At 43.9% G+C, this 22,350-nt stretch overlaps 1 protein-coding gene across 6 annotated transcripts in view; it reads right to left on the reverse strand.

Annotated features, from left to right (window-relative positions):
• Positions 1-22,350, reverse strand: part of LARGE1 (LARGE xylosyl- and glucuronyltransferase 1) — a 612,983-nt gene that overhangs the window by 319,414 nt on the left and 271,219 nt on the right. For all 6 annotated transcript variants that reach the window (XM_055396700.2, XM_088837172.1, XM_055396699.2 and 3 more), the window contains exon 3: positions 8,783-9,084. In XM_055396700.2, the coding sequence (XP_055252675.1) occupies positions 8,783-9,084 (302 nt within the window). The remainder of the gene's footprint in view (positions 1-8,782; positions 9,085-22,350) is intronic.

A 22,350-nucleotide genomic window follows, 5' to 3' on the forward strand; every position in this document is an offset into this window, starting at 1 on the left:
GAGCTGCAATGTCAACACACGTTACTGTGTGATCTTGGAGCAGCTGCTTTATATCCCTGAACCTCACTGACTCACCTGTAAAACGGAGATAAAAACAGATACCCCACTGGATAACTGAGGGGACCAGACACATAAGCGCGTGACTGAACTGACGCTTGTTCACAGCGCTGACTGCACACTCAGCACAAAAAGGAGCTGGGCATCGTCCCCTGGCTTTAACTTCCTCATCTGTAAAATGGGGACATGACACCACTTACCCTCAAGGGGTTGTTGAGGATAAGTGGTCCTCAAACCCTAACATCCATCAGAAGCCCTGAAGGGTTTGTTAACACAGAGTGTCGGGTCCCTCCTCCCAGGATCCTCATTCAGGAGGTTCTGTAGGAGCCCAGGAATTTCCCACATCCAGGTGATGTTGATGCTGGTGGTCTAGGGACCCCACCTCAAGAACCACTCTACCTAAAGCTCTCTGAGGAGTGTCTCTGGTTAAACACGCCACAGACGTTAGCTGTGATTCTGTTGGGACAGGAGGGGTGTCCACAGAATCTGTTTCTGACTTTCTCTGAGGAGGACCGCCCCCCCCAACTTCTACAGAACAAGGAGAGGCGGTGCTCCGCCCACAGCTACCCCAGTCTCCCACCGCCTTGGAACTGATGACTCCTCCCGGGGGAAGAAAAGGCAGAGGGCGGAGGACATGGAACACAGGCTTCTCCTGCACAAAAGTAAAGCCCTGGAAGTCAGAAGAGCCAGACGGTGGCCCCAGCTCTTCCTCAGGTCAGCTGGGTGATCTTGGACAAGTGACTTTCATGTAAGTGTTAATCTCTCTGGTCCTCAGTGACTCCTTTATAAAAAGAGGGATTCAGAGGCCCCCAGCCAGGCCAGTGTGCCAGCTCAGAAACAGATGCCCCAGTCCTGATCAAGCCTTCGGCTGAGGCAGCCGCAGCAGATGCTTGAACTGCAACTTCAGGAGAGACCTGGAACCACAACCCCCAGCTAAGCTGCTCCCAGATTCTCACTTTTCAGAAACTATGAGATCATAAAATGCATGTGGCATGAAACTGTTAAGTTTTGGGAATAAGTTGTCCTGAAGCAATAAATAATACACTCAAGGGAGGCATCTTAAAGACCACACTTGGGAGCTTGGGCCCCTTAAAATCACTGCAGAAAAAAGTCCTACTAGGTACATTCCAGTGGGCTTCCAGGTGGTGCCAGTGATAAAGAACCTGCCTGCCAATGCAGGAGATCCAAGAGACTCGGGTTCAATTCCTGAGTCAGGAAGATGCCCTAGAGGAGGAAATGGCAACCTACTCCAGTATTCTTGCCTGGGAAATCCCATGGACAGAGGAGCCTGGCGGGCTATAGTCCATGGAGTGGCAGAGATTGGGACATGACAAGTCGCTTCATGTGGAGGTACCTTCTAGTACAAGGTTCCCTAGTTCAAGGGCTCGACATTTAGGGGAAAATATTTTAGCAGATTTATGTCCTTGAAGGAGAATCAAAGACAACATATGAAGCTAATGAAATGTGAATCCAAAGGCTGTACAAGTATCTTCCAATAGTGACACGGTGTATGAAAAGAGGTCAGACAAACCCCTTCACTGTGGGGTAATTATAGAAAGACCCTGAAGTAAAAACAAAAAGACAGATCAAAATTCTGTTGGGTTTATTAGGGACCCAGAAAATGCAGGTAAGAGGTGTCAAGGTTTATAAACATAAAACCTAAAGCAAAATGCTCAACTCCTACTGAGCTAACAAATGCAGACACAATCTGGCAGGCACCAGAGAACAACCCAACTTCTTTCTAAAGAACAGTCAGGTCTTTGCTTAGACCACAGAGGAATGAGTACCCCCAAAGGGCTGTGACAGCCCCCAAGCTGAATGGTGACCCTGCATCATTCATGCCTGTCATCCAGAAGCCTTCTGAGATGAGGCACCTGCCAGGCAGAGAATAGGGACTACAGCTCTGAGCTGATGGAGCACTGGTCCCAGCAGCTCTAATTCACAGTGTTCAGCACAGTGGTTCAAAGCATAGGCTCTAGGAAGCAAACTGTCTAGGTTTAAATGTGAGCTCCACCTCTTCCTGGCAGTATGACATTGCCATAATTATTTAACTTTTCTCAGTGGTAGCTTTCTACTCTATAAAAAGAAGAACGTATGTTATGCAGATTAAATGAGATATTTCATGTAAGTTTTAGCATGCTGTTTCCTACACTTGCAGGACTCAATACATGTTCACTTTTGTTACTATTACATTGCTATTACAAATGTAACATTGCTATTACAATTTTGAACACAGTTCAAAGCATAGGCAAGAAGGAAAGAGATACTTCCTCAAGGGGTGGTCTGACATCAGCCATTACCATTCACCTGACTTTCCATAATATCAATTGTTGCTGTTTCAGTTTTTTGACATTCCTTCCATTCAGAGATTGGGTGTATACCCCTCTCCCTTCAAAGTGGGTGGGGTTTTGTAACTGTTTCAAACAACAGACTACACTATGGACAAAAGTGACACTATGTGACTTTTGAGATGAGGTCATTAAAGTATTTCTGCTTTGCCTTGCTCACTGGAATACTTGTACTTAAAGCCATCAGCTGCCATGGAAGTACCTGGCCATCCTGGAGCCGCCATGTTGTGAGGAAGCCCAAATCAGCCACAGAGAGAGACTACATGGAAGGCCCCAAATCTGTAACAGTGAAGAAAGACACCAGGCCAATGCCCACAGCTCCAACCCTCGCCGTTCCACCTCTAACTGCATGAGCCCTTCTACCTGCCAGAATCACTCAGCTAAGCCATTCTCAAATCCCTCACCCACAGACACCATGAGAGCTAACAAAATGATTGGCGCTGTTTTAAGCCATTATGTTTTAGGTGATCTCTTAGGCAGCAATTGGGAACTGGAAGATTCATAATAAGCATATGTGACACCCATCCAGGGTTACTTTCCCACCTGCTATTTCATTTCATCCTCACAAATGCACAGGGAAGAACACATTATTATTCTCATTTCGTAATAATAAAATAGACTCCAAGAGAGTAACTGAACTGTCCCAGGTCACATGCCTAGTGAGTGGCAAAGTAAAGATTTCTGGTTAGACATTCTGACTCCAGTTTACAGTTTTTGTGCTGAACCATGGCTGATTCCCAGAATGGACCAGAACCAGAAATGCAAGAAAAATGCACATATCTGTACAAATAGAGGCAGAAGTGGAGATCAAAGAGGATCATTCTATTCTAAGTCCAGAAGCACAGAGAAACCAGTCCCTCATGGAAGCAGAATTGCCCTGCCAACAGAAATATGCAGGGAGAAAACGGGCAGCAGCGACTTGAAGGGGACATCATTAGGAAACGATAAGAGGGCACACGGACTGGCAAAAGGCCCCAATTTCTATCACCAGCTATCTCAGCTGACAGCCCAGGCGTCATTACAGAAGGGTTTTCAGAAATACTTGTCATAGCCCAGAGAAGTTCCAGTGCCACCAGAGATGATGACAACGTCCCTCGCTGCAAGGCCCTGCACGCTGACAGGGTGTCAGGACCAGCTTGAGCACTTGTAACCATAAGCGCTGCCGAAGGAGGAGGATTCTATTTTGACTCCGCTGACTGACATTTCTCGTTTGCCTCTATGGAATTTTCCCTAAAATCTTTAAAGATGCCAAGTGATGGAAACAGAATAAGCATATTGCTAATAGGTCTAAAGCCAGCATCTCAGGGCACGTGTGCCCCTGGAGGAGACAGCACTGAAATAAGATGCCAGCAGGCCCAAACTTGCTAATTCATCTATGGAACCTCTGAACAGAATCCAGGGTTCATCACAGGTGAATTCCACCAAAAAAATAACTGAGAAGTAACATTATCAAGACACACAAAGATGTATAATAAACGGAGATACATATAATAAATGGACAAGGGCTTCTCTGGCACTCCAGTGGTTCAGACTCTGAGCAGGGATGGGTTCAATCCCTGGTCGAGGAACTAAGGTCCCACATGCCATGGGGTGTGCTCAATAAATAAATGTACGAAACCTAATTCTCAGGTGCAAAAGACTAAAAAATAAGTTATGGGAGCAACATATCTGTCAAAGAGCATAGAGATAAAGTGAACCCCATAATTTATTTCAGTTGTTCTTTAAAGCAGTAGTTTCCAAACAGTTTCTACTATCTCAGAATCACTTGGATACAAAATTTTAATACCTAAATTTTGGGCCCTATTCTCAGAGATTCTCAATCAGTAGAATGGATGGGTTCCATGAATATGCATGTTTGGTTATGTAATTCTGATGTACAACCCAGTTCGGTAACTATTCATTTGACAGAGAATGTTCACTGTAACCATAATATCGGTTCTCTAGTAGCCAAGGGCTTCCCCAGTGGCTCAGACAGTAAAGAATCTGCCTGCAATGCAGGTGACCTAGATTTGTTACCTGGATCTGGAAGAGCCCCTGGAGAAGGAAATAGCTACCCACTCCAGTAATCCTGTCTGGAGAATTCCATGGACAGAGGAGCCTGGCAGACTACAGTCCATGGGATCACACAGAGTTGGACATAACTGAGTGACTAACACTTTCACTTTCTAGTAGCCAAACTCCAAAATGTTAACAGAGAATATGGCTTCTTTGAAGAAAAATCTATTTTCTAGGCTCCCTTGCAGCCAGGTGGCAGCTAAAGGTACCAGCTAAATGAAGTTCTGCCAATGTGATCTAAAAGGGACTGACTGTGAAATTTCTAAGACGTGTTCTTAATGCAAGCTGATACACTTAGCCTTCCTGCTAGTTGGAATGTGACTGACAGAGCTGAAGCTCTGACAGTCATTAAAGACCACACAATGACCTTGAGAATGCCAATCAAGCCAGTTGGGTGACAAGATAAAGGAAGACTGCATTCCAGATATGAACATCCCTACACCGACAGCCTACAGGCTTCTTACATGTAAAGAGAAATAAGGTGCAAAGTAGCTGTTACTTGGAATTGTTTGACAAATCACAGTGAAGTCAACTACTAACACAACTAATGATGCTACTGTTTGCCTAAAGTTCTAGTACACATTGTTACCACTGAAACAGTTTGAGGCAAGAACTTGATTTTAATCCATAACCATACAAACAAAGAAACACACACACAGAAGAGTGATGTAAAGTGCTCAGAGTCTCACCACCATCAAGGTAGGAAGGGAGCCAGATTTGGGCTCCTATCTCCCACTTTGAAAGCCTTTTAAAAAAAATGGGGGTATAACTGCTTTACAATGTTGTTGGTTTCTGCTGTACGACAAAGTGAACCAGTTACATGTATACATATAACCCCTCCCTCTTGGATCTCCCTCCCAACCATCAAAAACATGTGCACCCCAATGTTCATCACAGCACTGTTTATAACAGTCAGGATATGAAAGCAACCTGAATGTCCACTGACAGACGAATGGATAAAGAAGATGTGGTACATATATACATTACTGAAATATTATTCAGCCATATAAAGCAATGGAATTGGGTCATCTGGAGAAACACTGATGGACCTAGAGTCTGTCACATACAGTGAAGTCAGAAAGAGAAAAACAAATATTATATATCAACACATGTATGTGCAATCTAGAAAAATGACACAGATGAACCTATTTGTAGGGCAGGAGTAAAAAGCCAGTGGTCTTTGGCCCACACTATTCTGTGGGGCACTTGGGGCAGAAGCCCTCTTTAGAAATAGGATGTGTGGATCTCAGAAAGCTGAGCCGGAGAAGGCAGCCACTGGCCACACAGGCAACAGTAGGAAGAGGAATCCTCTGCTTTCACCCCTGTTACATTTGTACCCTCCCAGTTTTTTCCTTTTCCTTTTCTAGTTTTCACCTCCTTAACCTTACCCAGTGGTTTAAGTCAGTCTGAGTCATAATAACGTAAACACACTCGAGGAAAAGCATTTCCTCCCCCGGGCCAGCCCACATTCTAAACTGATGTCGTGACCATAACCAGAGAGTAGAGAACCTGAGGGAAGTCAAACCAGCCTCCACTCAGGCAAGGAAAGACAGCTCCCAAGTTAGGGCCCAACCCGGACCAGCCTAGATCATGAGAATTTAACTGTTAAAGTTGCTAAATGCTCATTTTCAAAGATGTAAAACAGAGATCTTCCGTAACAGAGGCCACTGGCAATGGCTGTGGACGATTAAATGAGGTTGGGCCTGGCATACAGTCAGTCCTAATTACAGGAAGCAGATCACTAGGCAATTTAACATAATTCCTGTCTTATGCTCTCTGGAATGCATACTATGCCTTGCCTAACCCACTGATTCTTTTCCTAGATAGAAGGAAGAATGAAGAATTATGCAGTTTCCAAATGACTAGCTGGCTGTTTACCCCCCAAACAGCGCCCCCAAGAAATCTGGCAGGTGGACCATGCAGGCAAGATAACACTTGCAGGAGTCAGTCACAGGACGGAGAAGGATGCAGAACCCCACCTCCTGCCTCGATGACTCAATGCGATTCTCCCCTTCTCCCCTTTCAAACCTGTAGGACTTCCCTGGTGGTCGAGTAGTGAAGAATCCACTTGTCAATACAGGGGACACGGGCTCTATCCCTGGTCCATGAAGATTCCACAGGCTGTGGGGCAACTAAGCCCGTGTGCCACGACCACTGAGCCGCCTCACTTAGAGCTCATGCTCCACAAGAGAAGCCCGTCATGTAAACCGGAGAAGCAGTCCCTGCTGGCCACAACTAGAGGAAACCTGCACACAGCAACGAAGACCCGGTACAGCCAAAAATAAATATATAAATGAACAAATTTTTTTACAAAGTGAAACAAAAATGAAATTTACTAAGGAAAAAAATACTATCATGGCCAAGCACAATCTTCAGAGTCAGGCTTGGGTCCCAAGTCCACCCTCTCCCCAGACTGCAAGATTTAGGATTAAAGCATCTTTCCTTTCTAAAAATACTTGCCTCTCAAATTATTGACTTTTGAATGGTGAGCAGACAAACCTGAGTTTGGGAACAAACAGATTTTCTCTTTTTGTCCATCATCTCTTCCGGACTTCCCACCTCAGAAGGTAAGAGCCAGAAGAAAGGGAATTTTGTCTCTTTCTCCATCACTGCTATTTCCTAGCACAGAAAACAGTATGAGATCCACAACAGAGACTCAACAAATACTTGTTGGATGAATGATGATGATACCACAGCCAGCTCCCTGCCTGGGTTCTCTGGGCTAACCTGATCAACCAGCTCACCATGCCCTAAATCCTCTCTTGCTTGACAGAATCTCGCTTCACATTTTTCCTACCCACACACACAATCTTCATAGGACATCATCCATCTACCTTTCTCCACATCTCCACCAGCCCACACTTCAACCAGCCTGGAGAATCCACAAGAAATCTTCCAGTACTCAGGGGCTCTCCATGACCACTACAGTCTAGAATCCCCTCCCTGACCTTGCACAGACCGGAGACTACATCACTTCATAACTAAGCCCTGGATCTGCTTCCGACATACTACACAGTCTCACCGACATCACTGCAAACCCTCTTCATGTGAACAGCATCTTATAGTTCACAAACTCTTCTCTTCAGGGAGTTCGAAGTCTAAATATTATGAGAATGTGGTCAGGTAATGGAATAAACAAACACCAGGTAATATCTGTCTGCATCGAACTAAAAATAACAAAAATGACCCACAATTGAAAACATATTCTGTACCAGACAGTATTTGTGGCTTTCTCTGGCCATCCCACTTCCTTTTCGCAATACTTCATGAAACAGGTGTTATTATCTAAAGTTTACTGAGGAGGCACATCTGAAGTTCAGGAGGTTAGGTAACTTGTTCAAGCACTCACAGCAAAAGCCAACCAAGCTAGGAAGTGAACTCAGGCTTCTTTATCTCAAAAGGTCTTGCTCTTAACAAGGAGGGGCTTCTCTGGTGGCTCAGATGGTAAAGAATCTGCCTGCAATGCAGGAGACCCGGGTTCGATCCCTGGGTCGGGAAGATCCCCTGGAGAAGGGAATGGCAACCCACTTCAGTATTCTTGTCTGGACAATCCCATGGACAGAGAAGTCTGGCGGGCTACAGTTCATGGGGTCTCAAAGAGTCAGCCACGACTGAGTGACTAACACTTAACAGAGATGCTCTAATTTCCCTCCACTAGGAATGGAAGAAGCATAAAATGAGTGTGTGTGTGTCTGTCTGTCTGTCTTCATGCACATTCAGAGCACACATAAGCATAGATGTATGAAGGAGGGAGCTGAGGGGCAGCAAGGAGAGGCAGTGGGTAAGTTTTTCAAACGACTGAAGAGTTTCTAAGAAAGCCAGCATACCCTAAAAGGGCGGAAATGACGGAAAGCTATCAAAGTTCAAAAACTGTTTTAGATGAGCAAGTCTCTGGTTCTGAATTACAGAAGCTGGGTGTAAAGTGAGAATGAGGTCCAGGGGAACTGCCCAGCTGGGCCAGAGGCCAGGGACACTACTCCCACTGGAGGCTAAGAAACAGGGCTCCCAGGATGACAGCTAGAAATTCTGAGCATGCCAAAATGAGCCGCAAAGAAACAAGCAGCAGTTTCCATCAATTGGCTGCTCTTAATACCTCTGTGGTGCAGGCTCTCTTATCCCCATTTTTCAGATGAGGAAAACTGAGGCTGAGGCTTAAACAATCTGCCAGGCAAAGTGAGTAACCAGCCGAGATTCACGCCCAGGCCTGAGTCAAGCATGCCACCTCTTTCCAGGCTCCTGGACATTCTTCCAGGAGGCACTGGCCTGGGGCCAGGGTGGACAAAGAGGGGCTTGGTCCTTGGAAGGTTCCCAGGGCTCTTTACCTCGCACTTCTCCACGACCGGCTGCTGCCCGCACTCGGAGCTGTTGCCTGCCACGATGCCGGCGCGAAGATTCTCACTGTCGCCGGTGCCCTCCTCCATGGAGTAGGTCTTAGAGTGGTTGCCACGCCGGTGGGCTGGGCTGCGGCCCTGGGCCAAGCTGAGCTGCCTGCGGAGTGCACGGTTCTCCTCCTCCACCTCGCGCACGCGCACCTCCAGGCTCTCGCGCTCCCGCTGGCTGGACGCAGTGTACCTGGGGCTGTGCGGCTGGGCCTCCAGCGGGGACAGAGACACCGGCTTCCCATCTGTGGGCACGGAGAGATGGGAAGAGTTAAGGTCGAGGAAAACAACGTGAGCCCCTCCACGTACCCGGGACATCCAGATTCCTTTCAGAGTCCCACTGAGAAGGGAAAGCAGGTGGAAAGTGAGTTATAAATGCATGCATCCAGAGTGAACTGGGAACAGAGTTGAAAACAGAATGACTTGCAATGAGGGTAAAAAACTAACATGCTGCTTAACTATTTACAATCGCCAGGACCTAAGAGTCCATTGACAGGATAAAGCTGTGGTATATACACTTGGGAATATTACTCAGCCATGGAAAGAAAGAAATAATGCCCTTTGCCCCAACATGGATGGACCTGGATATTATCATACTAGTGAAAGTTTGCTCAGTTGTGTCCGACTCTCTACAACCCCACAGACTACACAGTCCATGGAATTCTCCAGGCCAGAATACTGGAATAGATAGCCTTTCGCTTCTCTAGGGGATCTTCCCAACCCAGGACTTGAACCCAGGTCTCCCGCATTGTAGGCAAATTCTTCACCCGCTGAGCCACCAGGGAAGCCCATTCAAAGGCAAATATCATGATATCTACTATATGTGGAATCTAAAATATGACACAAATGAACTTATTTATGAAACACAAAGAGACTCAAGAGACAGAAAACAAACTTAGCTTATGAAAAGGGATATGGAGAATAAATTAAGAGTTTGGTATTGGAACATTCAAACTGCGGTATATAAAATAAACAAGGCCTTACTGTACGGCATGGGGAGCTATATACAAAACCCTGTAATAAACCATAATGGAAAAGAATATGAAAAATAATATGTATATATGTATAACTGATTCCCTTTGTTGTACAGCAGAAACACAATATTGTAAATCAACTATACTTCAATTAAAAAAAAGCTAACAGGCTGTTTAGAGAAGACGATTGTAATTTTCCTGATTAAATCCACTGTCTTCTTTTCTCTACTGGGCATATTTCCAGGTAGATATTCTTGTTAACAATAAAATATGAATATGAAGGAGGAGGAGGTGGGAGGGAAGGAGAAGAATGGGGGTGGGTATGAGGAAGTGGAGAAGAGCAAAAGGAAGAGAAGAAATAAAAAGGAGAAACATTAACTACTAAGTTTATTTAGTTCTTCCTATGTAAACTCCTATTCATCCTTCAAAACCCAGTTTCATAAGCATCACCTCTCAAGGGAAGCCTTCTTTAATTTTCAGATAAAATATCTATCAGCATATTTCAACACAGTGCTAAGACAAATATGTACCTATCATACTGGATTTAGTAAATTGTTTTACTAAATGTTTCCTATGAAGATTGAGAGCTTAATAAGGATAAAAACTGGGTCTTACTTATCTTTGGGGTAACAATATATCTGATAAATGCTGGCATAGTGGATGCATCTGTCTATGCCAAGAGTAAAATAGTTAAGTGCAAAAAGGAAGAAGGAAGTAGGAGCATAATCATATAATTGAATGCCAGAAACAGTCTATACATTGTCAGAAACCATACACAGAAAGGGCAACTATGTCTCTCAAAGTCACACAAACGGAACACAGGGGGATCAGAATTTGTACCCAGGTTACTCTTGTCTCAGAGCCTGTGCACTCTCCACTTAAATGCAATTTCATAAAAGCCCACATAGAGAGCTATGGATTTAAAAATTAATACAAAAGCCCCATCTCTAAGGATACTTAACAACTCCTTGTATACAGTAGGTGCTCAATGCAATTTTTCTGTTGAGGAGCTGCAGGGACACAAGACACACCCCAAACTGTCTCATGCTGCAGAAATCCTGGGATCCAGCTACAACACAGCTGCCTCAGAGACAACCAAGCAAAAATCATGTCTCTAGAAAATTACCCTCTCTCAGCCGCCTGCTAAAAAAAACAAAAAACACATGCTCTTTTTTTCCCACTTGGAGTTTTTCTCCTTCCTGCCCAGACCCCACTGAGCTTGCAGACTGTCCCAGGGAGACTCTGTGACTCACAAAACTTGAGGATCAAAGACTGTGATGAATTACACCCTGTGAGTTTCACCTATGTTGCTTTGCCGCGCCAGCCTCTGCCCAGGGCCTTTTGATGTGTCTCTGGGTTTGCACATACACAACTTCTTTTTTCCCCTCTTAATCACCTCAGGGTAAAACACCTGAGCTCCGGGTCCTCTGCTATCCACACAACAAATATGACTCACTGAATTCCACTGCTCGGGACCACAGATCAAAGGCCGAGGCAGAGTGTGTGGGGACATGAAATCACAGGTTGATTAGGACTGCATTGTTACCAAGCTCTCTGATTACAATAAGCTCGACCCAGGCTTTTGAAACCTGTCTCCTTGCTTGGTAAAACCAAATTAGTTTCACTGAAAAAGAAGAAGAAAACGTAGCAACAGAAATTGTGTTTTCTCAGCCAACATCGACCCTCTCAGCAGGGGTGAGGAAGGTGACCGCCTAGCTTCCATCAATGGGCAGGACAGTTAGCTTTATACCTGCTATGGCTCTGTGTGGGGCTGGGCAGTTGACACTGGTAATATCCTGGGTTATCACGGCAGAAGCAGGTGGCAATTGGTATCCCCATTACAGATGAGGGAACTGAGCCTCTAATAGCTTAAGCCGTGTTCCCCTTGTGGTGACAGGAAACAAGGTCTCTGTGACTGCACGTGGCTGAGCTCCTGCATTTAGGCCCTGAATTGGACGTATAGTTTGTTCTGGTGTCTCAGGGGTCTTCTTTTTGCTGAAAGGACCTTGGCATATTTGGGAAGGAACCCAGGAGGCTCTGGAAGCCCACCAGGATCCTAGAAGCTCCAGGAAAAAATATAACAAATGGAAACTCTAATAAATTTGTTCTTTAGAGGGATTAAATGCTCTCAACTTTGGTTTTCCGTTTTCTAAGAGTAGAAACACTCACCCTGCAAGGGTGATGGGAAGTGTAAGTAAGACACTGAAATACCAACCATTTTGCCTCTCATTGGAAGGCATTTGGTGTCAATTAGTTCCTGCAACCCCTGTCCAAGGGGTGCAGGTGATGTTATGGCTAAAATGAGCTGATGATGTAATTAGGGTGCTGAGGGCTCTCCATCTGCTGAATACAGGCTGTTCTCCAAGTGGTCCTTGAGAGCAAGTGGCCAGCAAACTTTCACTTACTTTGATATGTGGCATCCCTGCACCTTCTTCCCTTCAGCTTTCAGTTCAGTTCAGTCGCTCAGTCGTGTCCGAATCTTTCCGACCCCATGAATCACAGCACGCCAGGCCTCCCTGTCCATCACCAACTCCTGGAGTTCACTCAAACTCATGTCCATCGAGTCAGTGATGCCATCCAGCCATCTCATCCTCTGTCGTCCCCTTCTCCTCCTGCCCCCAATCCCTCCTAGCACCAGAGTCTTTTCCAGTGAGTCAACTCTTCGCATCTTGGGCAGGTCAAATTTCATCCAGAGGCAAAAGAGAAAAGCAAATAGGGTTCCCATGGGGATCCGGTCACTTCCTCTAGCTCCTCTCCCCAAAGCTCCGCATTTTGCATTATTTCTAATTCTTTGATTATGTGCTCGTAAAAGCACAATTATGTAATCCCTAAGCAATTCTAAATCCAGGGTAGTGAGGGGGAAAATGCTTTCAGTAACCTGTGTCCATTTCCTGCTTTAAATCCCAGCTGGTTTTGACCAAACATAGCTCTCAAAGACATGCAGGTGTTTTCTCTACCATAAAACTCCATAAATTCATCATTGATGAAGTCACATAAAAATAATAAAGTAATAAAACCCAGGCCTCAAGGAGGGGGGAGCTGATGTTGGAGAAAGCAACATGCTTGACTGTGCCCAGTGCCTGGCACCTCAGAAGGGCTCAGTAAACAGCAGGAAGGGAGATTCAAAAGGAAGGGGATATATGCATACCTATGGCTGATTCATGTTGAGGTTTGACAGAAAACAAAATTCTGAAAAGCAATTATCCTTCAATTAAAAAATAAATTTTAAAAAAAGAATTGGAATTGCTGGTTTGTGTGTTTGTCCAAACGGTGAGTCACCTTGAGCAGGACCCTTCATCTTCCTCAGCTGGTTTTCATTCTGACAGGGAGTGTCCTGGAGATGTGCTCCAATGCCCTTCTCGGCTCTAACTTCCCAGGAGCTCAAGTACAGCTGCACCCTCCGTCTAACTCGGGCCACCCATCCAGTGCTGCGCGGGCGGATATCAAGACAGCAGGGCCCACTGCCCTGCCACGTTTGCTGCTCACTCCAGTTTTATTCAGCCTGACTCTGGCTTTTGTTCCTAGATGACCCTCCTCTCTGGCTCCTGCTTCTCCTAACCCTCTGGAGGTGGGGTGAGGGGAAAGTTAGGACAGTGCAAGCTCTGCTCTCTGAGAAGTGGTCTGAACATGTCTGTGATGCTTTCTGGGCCCTGGTCTCTCCCATCACGTGGGACTTTATGGTCTATGGAGACTACTGTACCCAGAGCAATTATTTGTCACGCTGGCAGTGGTGAAGCTTCCCCTTCCAATCCAGCTTGGATAAAATTCCAGCCCAGTACACATGCCGAGAACACAGCCTGCCCCACGTGCAACTCATCACCTGAATTCAGCCAAGCAGTCTATACACTAGTCACCAAGACAGGTCCACTGGTGCCTGTGGTTCCACACCTGCAGATTCAACCAACTGAGATACATATTTGTTGAGAAAAATCTGCAGGTTGAGGTCAGTGCAGTTCAAACCTGTGTCACTCAAGGATCAACTGTACTTACAAAGCGACCTCATTATAATCTGAATTGCTGGGGGAAGTAGGAGAGATAGCCAAGAAAAGCCAACAAGTCACATCTATTCCTAAGAGCATAGCATTTGGAATAAGAAAAGGCTGAGTCTGGATTATGGTACTGCCACCTGTTTATAATTGTGTGTTAGTCACTCAGCCATGTTCCACTCTGATTCCAGACTCCCTGGCCCCATATGTAGAATGGTGTGTGTGTGTGTGTGTGTGTGTGTGTCTGTGTGTCTGTGTCTGTGTGTGTCTCTGTGTATGTGTGACAAGCATATTACCCGGCATCAGGCCTATTCAGAGTAGACACTCAAGTTTCCCCTTTCCACCCACCCCACCAAATCTGGAGGGGGGACACAAAGGCATGGTTGAAGAGGATCCTTCGTTTCTGAGCCCCTTTGACCTTTGCTTTTCTGTTACCTTTCCTTCCAGGTTTCTATTTTTTTAAAATCTACACTCAATTTGTACACAGAGAGCATCTTTATCACATAATGCCTATATGTTTTGCTCTACAGTTCAGCCCACTTTTAAAATGTCAAATAAGACATCATTTGAAATCTCAGTTGACAACATCTTCCTCCTCCCTCCCAAACTTCTTAAAAAACATGAATTTATCACTGGATTTGAATCTCTGAATCCACTTGAGATGAATGTTCTGAATTAAGAATCAAAACATCTAAGATTCAGAACAAAAAAGGTAAATTGAAAATCAACCTCCGTGCAGTGTGGTGACAGAGATTAGGGACTTGGCATCCAGAATGTCCTAAGTGATGATCTGAATCAATTTGTGTGTGTTGAAATCTCTCTGGAGTTTCACACAGTGATATCCATCACTGAAAATGGATAGAACTCGGGGCTCATTAATGAAGGCAGGGCCCCTCAGCTGTCCATGTTGGGGACTCACACCAGCCCCTTCAAGAGGTGACACCCCTAGATCTTTCTAGGCAAGGACACCAGAGTCCCTGCACTCATGCTCAGATTTCATGAAGGCTGCCCCACCCACACCCCCCCCCCCAACTACATCATCCTACCCATGATGAAGACACTGCATCCCTAACCTTTATACAGCAAAATCCCCCTACGTACAATCTGTTGCCAGCGCCTGCCAATTTTCCCTTCCTGATGTTTGAAGCACTTGTTTCTCGTTCTATTTCAAACATTCCATCTCAAATCCAGCCTTTTAATGGTATCCTAAAACAGGGGTCCAACTTTTTCTATAAACGCCCAGAGACTAAATATATTTTACTTTGCAGGCCATGCAATCTCGAATGCAAGGACTCAACTGGCATGGCAGCACAAAGCAGACACAGAAATTCGTAACTCATTCCTAATGATTATGGCTGTGTTCCAACAAAACTTTATTTAAAACAACAAGTACTGGGCCAGATTTGGCCTGCAAGCCCTAGCTTGTGGGCCATTGTTCTAGCACACTGGTCTCCTCAGTTTGTTTCCCCTCTTCAAATCCCTATCTGTTCCACCCAGCCTTACTCACAGGTGCCAGGGATCATATTCTTAATGAGAACTCTATTCCCATCACATTTTGCAATTTGAAAAATGTACAGAAGCCATTCCATCTGCTTTGACGTCATTAATCAAACGCTTGGTCGGTTCCTATTGAGCACATGTCCAGGGCTTAGAGGCTGTGTCATTTCATTTTAATTCACACAACACTTTAAATGAAGTGGGTGTTCTGTGTTAGACAAATGGGAAAAAGAAGAAGAAACACTCATGATTTAACTTGTTCAATGTCATCCCAGCAACAAACCGCAAAGGGAGCAATTGAGCCCAGGTTCGTTGGCTCCAGATCAATTTCTCTATTTGCCCCAACCATCATGTTTCCTATTTGCCCCTCTCCAAACAAGTACAATCTAGTTTGTGGTTTCTTCTGCTTCATATCTTGGTCCCTTAGGCCAGTGGTTCTCAATCTTGGCTACCATTACAATCCCTTGAGAAACAATAACAACAAAAACTCCCATATTAATTAGCTCAGAATCTCTGGAGATTAAGGTCTAGATCTCAGAATTTTAAGAAGCACCACTCTTCTGGTTCTCCTGTGTAGCTGAGGTTGAGAAATGCTGGCTTAGGAATCTCCCCCAGTTCTCAGGCTGAGATACCACAAGCCCCAGCCGCCACAGTTTGCTCCTTAGAGCAAACTTAAGAAACTGGCTTAGATACAAAAAGGTCTTCAGCAGCACTGCTGCACTTGATTCTGATGCTGCTCTGACCCAGGGCCCAGCTTCTTTGCTTGAGTCTCTACTATATTCTTAGAAGCTCCCATCATGGAACCCAGGGAAACTTAATTTCCTTTATACCCTAGTCTACCCAGTGTTCTAGCTCCTCCAAGCTTGGGGCTGTTGCTGCTATCAATCCCCCTGCCTTCCAGGATGAGAGCTCTTCCTAAAGCACGGCCCTATGACTGCAGCAGCCAGAACTTCCAGCTTCCCTGGTTCACCCAGACACCCATCTCTAAGACCAATAGGTCACTTCATTCCAATGACCTCTCCAACTCCTCACCTTCCACCTCAGGTTCTGCCCATTAAGGACACATTTTGTAATTTTAAAAAACACAATGCCATTCTTTCAATCAACATAAAAACTTTATGTGTGTGCATGCTAAGTCACTTCAGTTGTCTGACTCTTTGTAACCCCAAGGACTATGGCTCCTCTGTCCATAAGATTCTCCAAGCAAGAATACTGGAGTGGGGTGCCATGCTTCCCAACCCAGGGATGGAATCTGCATCTCTTAAGTCTTCCTGCAGAGGCAGGTGGGTTCTTTACCACTAGCGCCACCTGGGAAGCTCAAAAACTTCACACCCTCCTTCAATGCATTTTGAAATTGCAAGATAAATTAAATATTGTGGCCAAAGTCATCTTAGAAAAATTTAGAAATCTCAGTCCAACCTTGAAAGCTGCACATTTTAGTGAAAGTCACTCAGCTGTGTGTGATTCTTTGTGACCCCATGGAATATACAGTCCATGGAATTCTCCAGGCCAGAATACTAGAGTGGGTAGCCGTTTCCTTCTCCAGGGTATCTTCCCAACCCAGGGATGGAACCCAGGTCTCCCACATTGCAGGCAGATAAAACTGTTTTAAATTTTAATCTCTGGAGCCCCACGTGAGAGTTGATTCTACTGATATGTCACAAGTCCAGGTGTCACTAATTCTTGGTAGTTGATAATTTCAGAGAATGACACAGGTCTGGGTCATTTTCCCAAGTTCTGGAATTGAGGAATCAGACTCACTCAGAGAAGAAAAATGGGAGTGACGATATGAAAAGGCTGCTTACTTGTTATGGGATAAATAGGGTATGTTTTAACCCCAAGATTCCCCAAAGTCATTTTCTGGAAGTCATGTTCGGCAACCAAAGCAAACTTGAGTTCCAGCAAAGACCCTGGAGATCATCTGGCAAAGATCAAACACAACAGTATCGAAAAAGTGTCCCACAAACTTCTGAAAAGAATCTGCTTGTATATTTTGAGATTAATTAATTTTTTATCAATTGTTTCATTTGCTAATAATTTATTCTATTCTGAGGGCTAAGTTTTCACCTTGCTTATAGTTTCCTCCATGTACAAAAGCTTTTAAGTTTGATTAGGTTCCATTTGTTTATTTTTGTTTTTATTGCCATTATTCTAGGAAGTGGGTCATAGAGGATCTTGCCGTGGTGTATGTCAGAGAGTGTTCTATGTTTTCCTCTAAGAATTTTATAGTTTCTGGTCTTATCTTTAGGTCTTTAATCCATTTTGAGTTTATTTTTGTGTACGGTTTTAGGAGGTGTTCTAATTTCATTCTTTTACACATAGTTGACCAGTTTTCCCATCTCCAAAATGTACACGAAGCTCATGCAGCTCAATACCAGCAAAATAACCCAATCAAAAAGTGCGCAGAAGACCTAAACAGACATTTCTCCAAAGAAGACATAGAAGCCATTCTCCAAAAAAGATGGCTAATAAACACATGAAAAGATGCTCAACATTGCTCATTGTTAGAGAAATGCAAATAAAAACTACAATGAGGTATCATCTCACACCAGTCAGAATCAGATCAGATCAGATCAGTCGCTCAGTCGTGTCCGACTCTCTGCGACCCCCAGTCAGAATAGCTATCATCAAAAAGTAAACAGAAAATAAATGCTAGAGAGGGTGTGGAGAAAGGGGAATGCTTTTAGACTGTTGGTGGAATGTAAATTGATATAGTCCCTATGGAGAGTAGTATGGAGATTCCTTAAAAACTAGGAATAAAGCTACCACATGACCTAGTCACTCCATTACTAGGCATATACCCCGAGGAAACCAGAACTGACAAAGACACATGTACCCCAATGTTCACCGCAGCACTATTTACAATAGCTAGGACATAGAAGCAACCTAGATGTTTATCGGTAGATGAATTGATAAGGAAGTTGTGGCACATATATACAAAAGAATATTACTTAGCTACAAAAAGGAACACATTTGAGTCAGTTTTAATGAGGAGGATGAACCTAGAGTCTGTTATAGTGAAGTTAAAAAGAGCAAGACAAATATATTAATGTATATTATATATATGGAATTTAGAAAGACAGCACTGATGATCCTACTTGAGGGGCAGCCAAGGAAACACAGACGTTCTGGACACAGTGGGGGAAGGAGAGGGTGGGATGATATGAGAGAACAGCAATGAAACATATACATTACCGTATGTAAAATAGACAGCCAGTGGGAATTTGTTGTATGATGCAAGGAACCCAAAGCCAGTGCTCTTTGACAACCTGGAGGGGTAGGATGGGGAGGGACGTGGGATAGGGGTTCAAGAGGGAGGGACCATACACATAACTAATGCCAATTCATGTTGATGTATGGTAGAAACCATCACAATATTGTAAAGTAATTATCCTCTAATTAAAAAAATAAAATATACTAAAAAGAAAAAAAAAAAAGCAGAGAAGAACTGCAAACAGCAGACTAGGAAAAGCAGCCTAGATTCATCTCATCGTAATAGATTTTTCCTTCATGAAATTGTTTTCCAGAACCTTGTCTTAAAGAGCTTCATTAAGTCAAGAAAATGAAGACATTTTTAGCACCAATTTGCTGTCTCCCTAGCTGGGTTTTGGCTAGAAGTGCTTAAAAGTATCCTAATAAGCAACAGTGTCAGTGGTTTGCCCCTTCAAACTTCAGGATCAATGATTTCAAAGCTTCAAATGTTTTTTTTTCCCCCCCAAATATCCTAAGTTCTGAAAGTCGGAGACAGTTGGTCTTTGAACCACTGTTGTTATAGCTGAATAACTGAATCTTTCCGCTTCTAAATCTGGCCAATCTTATTTCTCTTTGATGTCCAAAGAATCTAAGTATTAACAGAAAGACTTTGTTGGTAGCATTGAAATCGTCACCAAACAAGACAAAGTATAATGTATTTAGGGCTCTATTTTTTATATAATTGAATGACATGGCAGCAGAGTTGAGTTCTTAGATCACTTAGGTAGTTTAGAAAACTACTATTGGAGGTTAACAATATGGTGCATCCCAGAAAATGTGGTATTTATTCCAATCTCAAGAATCAACCAGTGTGTGAGCGCAAAATAAATCCACTTTCCCATCACCTTTGATCACTCTCTGCCCCCATTTAGTTCATTAACTTCAATCAGGTTTTTCTTGCGTAGGCTCAAAGACACCCAGCTTTACTGGTGATCTTCAATGGCTGTTTCCTGTACCATGGTTCCTTAAGACATGGTTCATATACTTGTAATAGCTGGAAAAAGTTCCCTTTATTAGGAGAGACTTCAAAACCAGAAGCCAAATGATTGAGCACAATGATTTTATCCTTTGCAAAGTGTGAAATGGACATGCCACCCCAAGTTACCAACCAACATGGTCTTTGATTGAATAATCAGACCCAGAAATAGAATTCCTCCTTTTAATTTCCGCTGTGGCAGCACTCAAGATAAATGAGTTCATATTTTTCCACTGATATATATATTTTTTAACCTTAACAATAAATGTGCTATTTTATTTGAAATATTCATAGCCCTTATAAAATCCCACTAATATGTTCCAAGAGTAGCAAATCATGTATGTTGGAGAGAATCATATTTTACAGTAAACCATTCTTAATGAGGCTTACATTTTTTTTTGGTAACTAAAATCTTGTTCACATCAAGAAAGTTACATGGGATGAACTCTTCATTGAGGTTTTAAATTTTATATCCGTCACACTAAGGATACTGAAAACTATTCTTTTCTAAAAATGTGAACTCATACTTGGCATAAGCCTCACATTGTCATTCTTGGTGGCCAATTTTATTCATCAGAAAACATCGAAAAAGAATTTTAATGAGGAGTATTGACAAGAATGTCTGGTTTGGATTATGGAGGGATAGAAGGTTTCAATGGCAGGCAGCAGCTGTGTCAGGACTCAAGACAAATCTACAAAGCCCTCACTCATCCATTCTGCTCCCTTCTCTTCCCCAGGGCTCTTTGTTGATGTTGTTGTTTAGTTGCTATGTCGTATCTAACTCTTTTGCAACTCCATGTACTGTAGCCTGCCAGACTCTTCTGTCCATGGGATTTTCCAGGCAAGAATACTGGACTGGGTTGTCTTTTCCTTCCCCACCCAGGGATCAAACCCATGTCTCTTGCATTAGCAGCTGGATTCTTTACCATTGAGCCACCAGTGAAGCCCCCCTACCCCCAGGGTTCCTAGGTTATCTCATTTTAGGGGTGAAGTGTCAGAGCGGAATTCAAATCTAGGGAAAAGAGTCAAGGACTCTTGTAAAAAGGACTCAAAAGAATGACTGCTTTCTAGCATGCATGCATCTTTCACTGGACCGTGTCAGACTTGAAGGACGGTGCTCCGCTCATCTAGGGAAGAAGGGGACCACCAAACAGCAGAGCTAGATTTGGACAGTCTCCTGTATTTGGAGGATGGCATGTTCTCATGAATGCTCTGGGAGTGAAAGAGGAAAACCGAGTGCAAAACATGACTAGAAGTTGAGACAGTATTCTCCAAGCTCTATGTCAGTGACGGGGATCACTGTGCTTATCCACCATGGCATCTGAAAGGAGGTATATGCCAGTCTGAGCAAAGGCTCTTTCTCTGGGCTGCATATAAGTGAGGATCAACACAGGGGGAAAACCCCATTTCCCACCTCTGGTGTTTCAGGAGGTCTTGTGTCAGTGAGGACTGGCTTGATCTGCGTCATGTTTTCTGGGTGCTCTGACACACCTCATCTGCTCTACACTCAACCGGCTTTGAGACAGAGCCACTGCTCTTCATGCAAACCTCATGCAGAAAGCACTGCCTCAGGAGAACCCAACTTGGCCTGCAGTGTTCATGATATAGTTAGACCTGATGAGATACTGGAAAAAAGGAGTTGGAAAGCAGATCAGTAGAAAGAGTTATCCAAGACAAGCAGGACTCTGGACGTGCATGGTTAAAGTCTGAAATGGCTATGGAGCCCACCACCAGCACCAGTGGTTGCCATAAAGAATATTCCTACATCTTTCCAAAGAAGACACACAGATGACCAAGAGGCACGTGAGAAGATGTTCAACATCACTAATTATTAGAGAAATGCAAATCAAAAACTGTTACTACAATTGAAATATCGCTCCCACACTGGTCAAAATGGCCATCATCAAAAAGTCTATAAACAATAAATGCTGGAGAGGGTGTGGAGAAAAGGGAACCCTCTTGCACTGTTGGTGGGAATGTAAATTGATACAGCTACCTTGGAGAACAAAACGGAGGTTCCTTAAATAACTAAAATAAGAACTATCATAGGACCCAGGAATCCTATTTCTGGGTATACACCATGAGAAAAACATAATTCATAATGACACGTTATACCCCAATGTTCACTGCAGCACTATTTACAACAGCCAGGACAAGGAAGCAACCAAATGTCCATCAACAGATGAATGGATAAAGAAGATGTGGTACATGTACAAAATGGAATATTACTCAACCATAAAAAGGCACAAAACTGGCTCATTTGCAGAGTTGTGGATGGACCTAGACTCTGTCATGCAGAATGAAGTAAGTCAGAAAGAGAAAAAACAAACAAACAAATACTGTATATTAATACATGTATGTGGAATTTGTAAAACTGGAACAGATGAACCTATTTCCAGGGTATGAAGACAGAGAAGATGAAGACAGAGAGAGGGACATGGGGAAAGGGTGGGGTGGGATGAACTGGGAGGTTGGGATTGACATATATACACAACCACGTGTGAAACAGCTAGTGGGAACCTGCTGCATAGCACAGGGAGTTCAGCCTCATACTCTGATGACCTAGGTGGTTGGGGTAAGGGACGTAGAGGGAGGCTCAAGAGGGAGGGGATAGATATAAAACATACAGCTGACTCACTTCATTGTAGAGCAGAAACTGTAAAGCAATTATACTTCAATAATAAAAGAGACTATTTCTACACATTTCAAAGACCAGAGGAAGCGAGTATTTTTGTGAATGCGGTTGATTCTTTCAACAGCATCCCCTTCCTGTAAACTGCCACGTCACCTAAATCAATGTTACCATCCTCGGCTCAATTGTAAATT

The sequence above is a fragment of the Moschus berezovskii genome, chromosome 6 (genome assembly GCF_049115385.1).
Source record: "Moschus berezovskii isolate FMDL1 chromosome 6, NW_MosBer_1.0, whole genome shotgun sequence".
In the NCBI taxonomy this organism is placed as follows: Eukaryota; Metazoa; Chordata; class Mammalia; order Artiodactyla; family Moschidae; genus Moschus; species Moschus berezovskii.